This window comes from Pavona decussata, unplaced genomic scaffold (genome assembly GCF_977016875.1).
Source record: "Pavona decussata unplaced genomic scaffold, jaPavDecu1.1 SCAFFOLD_84, whole genome shotgun sequence".
Lineage (NCBI taxonomy): Eukaryota > Metazoa > Cnidaria > Anthozoa > Scleractinia > Agariciidae > Pavona > Pavona decussata.
The window spans coordinates 542,501-553,114 of record NW_028145502.1 but is presented as its reverse complement, the minus strand read 5'-3'; the positions used below and the strand labels follow the sequence as shown (position 1 = coordinate 553,114).

The 10,614-nt window shown below is 38.0% G+C and overlaps 1 protein-coding gene across 2 annotated transcripts in view; it reads left to right on the top strand.

Moving 5' to 3' along the window:
* LOC146475276 (uncharacterized) overlaps positions 1–10,614 on the top strand; it is a 17,973-nt gene continuing 7,359 nt past the window's right edge. For both annotated transcript variants that reach the window (XM_085115652.1, XM_085115651.1), the window contains exons 1-16: positions 1–370; positions 488–528; positions 683–757; positions 882–945; positions 2,840–2,977; positions 3,560–3,650; positions 4,359–4,453; positions 4,969–5,031; positions 5,827–5,882; positions 6,512–6,591; positions 6,686–6,754; positions 6,836–6,942; positions 7,860–7,895; positions 8,449–8,712; positions 8,986–9,237; positions 10,231–10,348. In XM_085115652.1, the coding sequence (XP_084971778.1) occupies positions 296–370; positions 488–528; positions 683–757; positions 882–945; positions 2,840–2,977; positions 3,560–3,650; positions 4,359–4,453; positions 4,969–5,031; positions 5,827–5,882; positions 6,512–6,591; positions 6,686–6,754; positions 6,836–6,942; positions 7,860–7,895; positions 8,449–8,712; positions 8,986–9,237; positions 10,231–10,348 (1,624 nt within the window). In that variant the 5' untranslated portion in view covers positions 1–295. The remainder of the gene's footprint in view (positions 371–487; positions 529–682; positions 758–881; positions 946–2,839; positions 2,978–3,559; positions 3,651–4,358; positions 4,454–4,968; positions 5,032–5,826; positions 5,883–6,511; positions 6,592–6,685; positions 6,755–6,835; positions 6,943–7,859; positions 7,896–8,448; positions 8,713–8,985; positions 9,238–10,230; positions 10,349–10,614) is intronic.

Sequence of the window (10,614 nt, the reverse complement as noted above, 5' to 3'; positions counted from 1 at the left end):
ACAGTTCTTTCCGCTCAAAAAGCTCTAACCTTGTGTATTTCAAGATCGTTTCGCATAGACTCGTCGCCGATAAATTTCAGCTAGCCACAGGTGCACAACAATACCACAATTATTTTATCACCATTTAACCAATCGCAACACCTTCAATTCACACGTGATCGGACGCGTGCAGCTGAGGGCGCATGGCGCGGTGGCGGACTTAGGTGGCAACAAAATGGCGTCTGGAATGGAGGTGGAAATGTCTTTCGAGGTTTGATGAAGGATTGGAAATAATTTTGACGTGTTGTTGAACGACATGGGTCTGGAATTAAAGCTGCATAGTCCTGCTGGAGCAGAGCCTTTAGTGTATTCATGGCCACTTCTGAAATCGGTTAGTTTTTCGCGCCCGGTTTTCCGGTATGAGTTTGTATTTTGCTGGCAAGACGGTGAAGCTTCAGTTTTATCAGTCATATGTCCTTGACAGTCTGCCCGATTATTTGTCTTTTAGGATGGGAGGGATGAAGCAGCGGAAATCGTGGAAACCATCAGGTAACTAGTTACAGCAAGGCATAATTTCTCTGCCGTGTTATAACTTCACGTTTTTAGCGACCAAGCTTTTTAATTTATAAACAGGACGTTGTAAATAGCGTCCACACATGCAACACGCGTGTTTAAAATTTTATACTCTCCTTCTCTGTTTTAGATGGGTGTGTGCCGATTTTCCTGAGCTGAAACTTGCTGTTGAGAACTATGTTCTCCGTGAGTTTGATCCAAGCAGGTAATCATATATAATCCCCGTTTTGTTTATCATTACACAAATTGGGGTTTCGTGTCCCAGCGATGTTTATGTGGCTGGTCAGGCTTACTTTGATATTTATCTACTTTATCATTTCTCGTTACAGCTTTGAAAGTATGAACAAGCTTTGTGAACGATACAACCGAGCGATCGACGGAATTTTACAACTGGTAGGTGAAACCCACTGATGTAGAAATCTCTGTGCAAGCACGATGTTATTTCACTCTCGCCCGAGGGGAAATCAAAGTCATGTCCGTTTCAGGAGGGGTTTACATTTATGCAACACGCGAAATGTTTAACAGTTTCCGCATGTGCGTTTCAAACGAGCTATTAACTTAGTTATGCTTTATAGCTTTAACGTAATGGTCATCGGCTGAGCTGGTGTGGTCGCGTTCATGTAATATTCCACATACCGGAAGGGAATATAAACAATCTTGCTAATCAAATTTACGGAGCGGGAGAACCGGACGAAGAACCTTTCAATTAGTGTTTTTTGAGTTGTTGTGGTTTATTATTCGAAGAGGAATCAATTATTTTTTACTTAAATGACTTGACGATGGAGATTATTTAGATCCACTTTCATAGCATGCTACAACAATGTTGACCTGTTCTCTGCATTTTGAATGTTTAATTTGAACAGCCTTACATTACATGTAGACAAAGAAGATAGGTAATAAGTCTGAAATTATTCTGTTTTGTAAGAACTTACTGACTTGTTTCCTCAGTTGAAGTATTAAATATTTGACAATTTTCATCTCAAGCATGTTAAAGCAAGGCCTGGGCCAAATCTGGGAAAACTCTAAAACAATGAAAACTGCAGAAATGTACTGAAAGACTACTAAGCTTGGCTGCAATGATGCAGAACTTGATGACCTAAAGACACTGTTACATTAGGCAATTTTTCTTGCAACTTGTGTCACAATTTTCTGCCAACGCAAGTTGCATAAATCATTGCCTGGTGTAACAACATTCAGTGAAATGAACAAGTTGCACAATTTTTTTTGTTGCCGCAATCGTTGTGAGAAGTATATATTTTTGACAGTTGTCAAATTATAAAACAATAGAAAATATTAAGAAATAGGGGATCCCCTAAAGAAAAGTTTGTAAAAACTTGCTGGGATCTCCTGCCAACCATATATATGTATAATGTAGAAAACCTATTGATTGCATAAAGAATGGGGCAAATAAAAAATGAAATGAAAATAAAAAATGAAGTAGAAGTTGGTTCTACTTTGTGCAACAGTGACTGCAACAAAAACGTTGCAAGGCTTGGTCATTTCAGGGCATGAAGTGATCTGTGCAACTTGTGTCACAAGGACGCAACAAAATTGGGAGACAAGTTGCCAGAAAAATTACCTGGCTGGTGTAACAGTGGCAGGGCTATTTTGCAGAACACTGAACGCCAAATCCATAGAAGTCCTATAATGTCAAATTTCTGCCATGACAACAACTAAAACCTAACTGTCTGTGTAATCAGGGCTTAACCCTAAATAGTACTGAGAAGTGCTTAGACCTATAATAAACATCGTTCATTGCTTAACCCTAAACTGTTGTAGATGGTGGAAAATGAAAATGCGATGTTCAGCATGCAGCATTCTGCAAAATACCCTTGCCAGGGTAACAGTGCCTTAACTCATTTCTCAGGGTAGCAGGGATGTCCTAGTGGTGAGAGTACTTGCCTCCCAGCAGTGTGGCCCGGGTTCAATTCCCGGACTTGACATCATGTGGGTTTAGTGTGTTGTTGGTTCTCAACCTTGATCTGAGGGTTTTTCTCGGGATTCTCCGGTTTTCCTCCCTCTACAACAACCAACATTTCCAAAATTATTCCAATTCGTCCTGGAACGCACGGACACCTTTGAACGACTTCCTAGAGCTCGTTGGTGCTTCGTGGGTAAATAAATTCTAGTGTCAAGTCATGATATTATGTCACATAACCTGATCTGATTGTTTCTTTTCCCAAATACATGCAGAAAATTGAAAATGAGCTGCCAAGTTTACTTGCATATGTTGCTGAAGTTTCTGTATGAAGTAAAATGTTAACCTTTTGTTATTTTTCTTAACCAGTGGAAAGGTTGTGCCCCTCCAGCTTGTATCAACGTGCCACCATCACAAGAACTCCTTCGCCACATTATCCAGCAGGTTTATAGTCATTCAGTTAAGGATCCTGACAAGTTAAATGACTATGAACCTTTTTCTCCTGAGGTAAGATCACTGTAAAATATTTTTTTGAACAATCAGACGGTCAAGGATGAGCCTAACGCAGTTCCCCTAAAATTAATGTATCAGAGCTCCTTTATCAAATACCAGCTACATTCCTGCATAGAATTTTGTTTTTGCCATGTGTTAATCCAATCAATATTTCATTGCCCCAGAAGCTTTGGAGGCCTTTCCAAGGTTTTGGGGTGTGCTGCTGAGAAATCTTTGACAACTATAAACCTATTTTGGACCAAAAAGGCTTCTTTTTTGTCCCCATTTTAGAACTAGCGCCTAAAAACTTTGCCTATTCTGGGATAAAGTGTAAGAAATCTAATGTTCTATTTCAGATCAGTAAAAAAAAAATTCTTTAATATAATTATTTAATGCTCAAAAGGTCAAAATGTCTCTTTCTTTCCAACCAGGCCAGTTCAAGTATGGTTCTCTTTGGGGTCACACATGCATATATAGCTTTTATAAGGGAGTTAAAGAAGTAAACTCCCGTCCCCCCTCCTATTGGTAAGGAAATGAGGGATTCAGTGGCTGAGTTTAGAGCTGGACTTAATTAATCTTTTTCCTATTGTGGCTTAGGTGTATGGTGAAACATCATTTGAACTCATAGCACAGATGATCAAGGAAGTTCCCATGAGCCCAAATGATCTCTTTATTGATTTGGGAAGTGGTAAGTATTGTACAATCCAGCCTCTTCTAAGGGGAGAACTTTGGGACCTCTCTGGTGAGGGTGCACCCTTGGGACCTCTCCTGTGATGGGATATCCTTGGGACCACGCTGATGTACCTGCTTAGCAGAGGTGTATACGTTTGTGTTCATTTGTGGTAGGGACCAGGACTAAGTCAATACTCTAAGGATATGGGGTTCTTTACCTATGGTGTCTGTTACTGGAGGCATGTATCATTACCTGGACCATTTTCAAATTCTACAAAGACTGAACTAGTTGACCGAGGCCTGGGTGGTCAAGACTCATTAAAACATCGTCCTTGATGTTATTAAGTGTATAGAGTGATGATGATGATGATGATGGTATTGGTGGTGGTGGTGATGATGACAAAATATTGCCAAATGACAGACTTGGTGTCCAATGTTGTATCCTTTGCTTTCTGCTTTGTTTTGTGATAAAAATGGAAATCTTATCCATAATGATAGGTTTTTACTGCAAACAAACTGTAGTACAGTGGGTAAAACATTGGAGCAACTTTCCAGAAGGGATTCAAGGCCACATGCACAACAAAAGCAATTATGCGGTTATGTATGGAGCCCTTCAAATAAAAGCCAAATGTCTCTGATAGAGTGTAGTACAATTCATAAGTAAAGGAGTGATGAACACTCCAAACACACTATGAAGTTGTTTAAAACTTTTGATATTATTTAGGTGTTGGTCAAGTGGTGTTACAAGTGGCAGCATCAGGAAATGTGAAGGAATGTTATGGTGTGGAAAAAGCAGAAATTCCTGCAAAATATGCTGAGGTATTAAACTTTATTTCGCTCACTGGCGTAGTGGAATATATCCTCACTCAGGGCTGTCAACCTCACACGTCTTCAAATATGGAGAACATGACTTCCCCAGCAAAGCGCCTTAAAGAGGCGTCGCATCAAGGTCAAATTCACGGGTTCATTGGCGGGGAGGACATACATTAAATGGTACCAGATACAACTCTAGACATTTTCATATTTTCTTGTCAGAGAGTCGAGTCTAAGACAAATAGCAAACTTCGTCAATTATCCGGGAGATTACAGACATCAATCTGGAGACCGGGAGAAACGGTTCAAAATGTGGAGACTCCCAGATTATCCGGGACAGTTGACAGCCCTGCCACTCCTACTGGTCTCCAATTCATTTCATATTATTAAATATTTCTATCTCAGTTAAGATGTCACTTTCTTTTGTATGAAATTGTGTAAATAGCCTCCTCCCAAAGAAAATATTCAGCACCAGGTTCAATGCTGGAGCTAATAACTTTTTGTTTCTGTATTTCATAAAGGATATGGATAGAGAATTTCGTAAATTGATGGGTTGGTTTGGCAAAACACACAAGCCTTACAAGGTTGGTAAACAAGACTTAATTTGCCATTTTACTGTAGTTTAGTTGAGTGCTGAAGGAATTTGAGTGGACACATTTAAGGTTTTCTTCCACTCACCCAAAAGATAGCAGATGTTGTTTGTTTGAATTGTCATATATAGGTTTTTAGCCACAGAATCAAAAGATAGAAGCCCCTCACATAACATATATTTAATGGTTATCCCAGGCAACCATACATTGGTAGTTTTCATATTTGAATGGTTGCTCTACCATTGAAATTGCAATGAATTTTAAGAGTTATGAGAAAAGTAAAGCCAATCACAACTTTCCCAAGCTCACTGCTAGGGGTGTAGAATGGCGTATTGAAAATGATGAGTCTGGAAAAGTAATAACTGAGTCTCCAATTCAAGATTGCAATTTAAAGTTAAGTAATGCCTCAGAATCTCATGCTGGCTAGAATTTGGACCATCTTGAAGTCTTGAGTTTTGAATATTTGAGTCTTGAAGTCTCGCATTTGTTGTGCAAGAAAATAAATATATTTCCATTAGTAGCGACTAACAAGGAACGCATGTATGAAAAATGAAACTTTCTTTTTGGTAATATCAACTTGAAAATTGTCCAGTACTCAGAAATGCTCATAATCTCAGGCTCGGAATTTTTTTAGGTAAAGCCTCTGGCTCAAATGTTATTGAAACAGTGAAGTCTTGGTCTCGGATAAAACAAGGGTCTTGCAAAGTCTCGGATTTGCCATTCTATATCCCTACTATTCCCCATCAACATCCCTTAATTTACTGTCACCTTCATGTTTATCATCAACAGCTTGAAAAAGGTGATTTTCTTGAGGATAAGATGAGAGAAAAGATTCAATCTGCAGGGTGGGTATTCACCCTCGAAACATATTTTTATACAGTGGAACCACAATTTAACGAACCTCTATATAACAAAGTCCTCAGTCGTCAGTCAATGTCACCTCAAACAGTCCTTCTCAGGACTACACTCACCTTGATGATCACAATTTACGTATGTATGACATGACTCCTGGGTTCAAACCATTTACAGAAGTCCTCGGTATAACAAATGATATCCTCCAGCCTGGCCTTTTAAAATATATGGAAAGGAACCTTAATGTGCAGTTCCAGAAAATATCCATACTCCCCCCACGGAAGGTTTTTTGTTTTGCACCCCATGTCCCCACAGGAAATTCCAGTTTAGCTTCATACTTTGCTTCTAAAGTGTTGACTTTTAAGAACCGCCTCCCCCTAGGAATTTCTGATGACCTTCCATGGGGTGGGCATGGATTTTTTCTGGAACTACACAATATACCAAACCCTCAACATGACAAACCAATTTCCCTTGTCCCTTGGCACTTAGTTAAATCGAGGTTCCACTGTATACCGTAAAAACAAAATAATTGTTGAGTTTCAGGTGTGGATCACTTTATCAATGACAAGACTGTGCTTTTTTGGAATATTGTTTTTTCTGATGTTTTCATTTTCTACTGCAGAATTGTGTTTGTCAACAATTTTGCCTTTGGACCGGGCGTTGACCACAAATTGAAGGAACGGTTTGCCTCCATGAGAGAAGGTAAGCACAAAAGATCATTTTAGTTGTTGATTTTTCTGTCACTGGAGTTGACTTACATAGACAATCTGTAATATTTCTTTGTTTTCCTTGTTAGGTGCCAAGATAATTTCATCTAAAGCATTTTGTTCATTAAACTTCAGAACCACCTCTCGTAATTTATCAGGTGGGTCCTCAACCTTTGTTAAATAACTGTTTTGAATGCCATCAAACTCAAGTATTTATTTATTTTGTTTTTGGTTTGTAGATATTGGCACAATTTTGAGAGTCTCTGAACTCAAGCCTAATGGACGTGCTGTCTCTTGGACAGGAAAAGCAGTGTCATATTTTGTGCATGTTATTGATAGGACACTGGTGAGAACTGAATGAGTATACTGTATATCTGTACAAAGGCTCCTAATTTTGGTTTTAATTAACTCTGTTACTCCCAACACTGTGAAATAAAAAATCATTTTGTTTTCTTTCCCAAATAGGCACCACATGTAAAAGCTGCTCAGCAGTTTTTAGGGTTAAATATTTTTCACATTTATGAGATTTTTTAATTCAATTCAATTCAATTCGTTTATTTTGCCATTAACCAAATTAAAATACAACATAAATACATCATAGACGACACACAATATTCTCACTATTACAATGTTCATACTTAACTATTTACAATATCAAATATGTTGAAGGCTAGGAAGCCTATATAGAAGCCGTGGGCTTATTAACTATAGGCTTCCTAGAACTATAAGATAAACCATAGAAGTTAAGGGTACTGATTGAAAATTCCAATTAATTTTTTTTTATATTCAAATTCAAAATTTTAGAACCACCTTATAAAAATTTAGGATAACAAATAAACAGAAAAGTGCTGCTCAGTAGCTTTCATTTGAATGGTCACACTTTAGGATTTCATCCACGGACTTAAAAGCTAGAACCACCTTGTACAGCATAATAAACAGCACCATAGGAAAGTACTGCTCAGAAGCTTTCATTTGAATGGTCACACTTTAGGATTTCATCCACAGACTCAAAAGTTAGAACCATCTTGTACAGCACAATAAACAGCACTATAGAAAAGTACTGCTCAGTAGCTTTCATTTGAATGGTTGCACTTTAAGATTTCACCCATACAGTTTCTATCATACCAGAACCCCTTACATTGTACATGGTAATTTTGCCACTTCTTTTGTTATTTCATATTGTAGACAACAAAGTGGTCCTTTCCATGATGTGTTAGTGCTTGTGGTATCTACTTGTAATCTTTCATTTAATTTTTTCCTTAGCTTGAACAATATTTTGCAGACCTCAAGAGAAAAAAGGTTTGTACATGTAAAAATGAGGACATTAAATTTTTTTATTAATATACTTAGAGATGAAACTACTAGCACTTTTTAGTTTATACCTCTAAAACCAAAGACACTCTGGAAAACCAGTATTTTGGGTCCAACTTAGTTAGGGGGGCTGGTATAGTATTTGTACCTCAGTTCAAGCTAAAATCATTTCTCAAATGGCCAAAATCCAAGAAGGGGGAGGGGGTGGGGCAAGGGGTACTTCCCAGAAGTTTTAATGGGGGTGTGCTTCCCTGGTCCCTCTTTCAGACCTACGTGTACATGCGAATATGTAATTTTCCAATACTCTTTTCACTCCTGGCCTCTAAAATTCATATCCCTTTTCATCTCTCATCTGTAAAATCCATACCCGTTTTCAGACTCTCAGACTGAAATGATTAATATTCGCACCCTTTTTCAGTTCGAAATGACTAAAAAACCGTAGGTATGGCATACCCCTTGCAGGGATTTTTCTTGTCTACCACTTTGAACATATATTGTTGCGGCCAATTGAAAATAATTAACATGGTCTTGCACTTTTTAGGAGGGTAGAGACTTCAGTGATACAAGCAGTCTCAGTGATTCAATGGCCAGTACACCAAACCTGGAAGAACTAGATGATGTCCTCTTTGGTGTTTCAACTCGTCACCAGTGGAATCAGTTAATCACTCAAATTGAAGCCACTAATCTTGCAAATAAGAACGGCAGTAGAAAATCAAATAAGATAACCAAGGGTGTGCTACAAGAACAGAACAGTGACGTGTCACTTGAAGGACAATCTGACCAAGAGCAGAAGGGTGGAGCAAAGGTGAAGCAAACTTCTTAACACTTATTTACATGACTCTTTGACTTCCAATTATCACTAACCTTGGTCATAATCAACAGGCTCAAACGTTAGAACCACCTTGTACAGCATAATAAACAGCACCACAGGAAAGTACTGCTCAGTAGCTGTCATTTGAATGGTTACACTTAAGGATTTCATCCACAGACTCAAAAATTATAATCACTCTTGCACAGAAATGTTAACAGCACCACAGGATTTTTAATTTTAATTAACTAAATGCTATTTTATTTTTAGGGACGTCAGCCAACTTTTGCTCAGAAGGTTAGAAAAAAGTACCAGAAACAACAAAACAAGAAAGTGCAGAAGCTTAAAAAGAACACAAAGAATGCAAAGGGAAAGGGAAGACAAAACCAAAAACCCAGACCAAAGAAAAGCAACTCAATGACAAAAGTTAAGACAAAACGACCTTCCAAAGCCAGTCAGAAAAGACGGCAGGACTCTCTTGCAGTGACAGCTTTGGAAAATGCTACCGTAGCTGCTCTGCAGGTGCGTGGTTTAATAATAATAATAATCTTTATTGAGGAAACTTTTTCACAAAATGTGGTTTTCATGTCTCTTGTTATGCACCAGGGCCGTGTTGTTTGAAAGCCGATTAACTCTAATCAATGATTAAAAGTTAGTCAAGGCTTTCATCGTCGCTCATTAAAATGGGTTTAAAGGCTAATTTCAAGCTAAAGGCAAAGAAAAGTGTAGGTCAAAACTGAGGGCCGAAAGTATTTTGTAAGAATCTTTGTTGATTAGCAATTAAACTTGAGTCAAAGTTTGTGTTAATCCAGGATTAGCTTAATCAAGCTTTGAACAACTCAGAACAGAACAGTATTTTTGTGCAGCTTATGACTTTGGGAGAGTAGATCTTACAGAACCATAGCAAGGGCTTTTGTGATAACTTAAGGGGTAACCACAAACTTTTCAGAGGAAATTGTGCTTAAATATGGAGCAAAACTGACATTCATTGTTATGTATTGGATTCCAACAGCCCTTAATAAGATCTGCTTTTATACAATAGTCGAAAACCGCAGAAAAACCTTTTCATTCAGTGCCACCTACTGTATACCCATTCACTTATTATCTGCAAGAGTAAATGGTATCCTGTTAGTCACAAATATAAAGCCACCAAGCAAGAAGACCCAGTCAGTAATGTCTACTGCACCTGTTATTCTGCCTATTACTGCAAAGTATTTTAGAGGGCTGAAGAATAACATTAAAACTATATATATGTGGATCAAGTTAAAGATGAGGTCCAAAAATTGGCAGAAAAAAACAAAAGACCAAAACCAGTATTCTCCCAGTATAAACTTAGCAAGCTAGCTCAATGATGTTTTTATTATCTTTGTATTAAGAGGCGCCATCCTTAAAAAGCCTGAGGTTCTCACACAATCCCAGATCATGTGCGTAGTATCTAAAGGATGTACCATTCTTGGCATGTATACGCCATTCTTTTCTTTATTGATATGTTTTTCCCGTGGTTTCTGTTTCCAGAGTCTTCGGAAGAAAAATGGTCAGAGTCAAGGAATGAGAATTTCTTCAGCATCACCTCCACCGCTTCCTAATACCTTTAATTTGGAGCAGACTCTCCCAGCCCTGGATCAACTTTTGGGTAAGTATCGCAGAGGCTATTTGTAGCCTATACTCGTGCTGTATAAATATAGGTGATTACTTATATTATGACAATCTCTGCATGGTTCCAAAATTTCAAATTAACCCCCTTGAATATTTCGGTAATTCACGAACTTAGCAAATTGGTAATAAACAACCCCACATGTACAGTAAAAATACACAACTTACAAGGTAAAAATAACAACATGTGCACCCATTTGGTCTAAAATGGTTACAATTTCTAATTATCAAATAAAATGCACTACT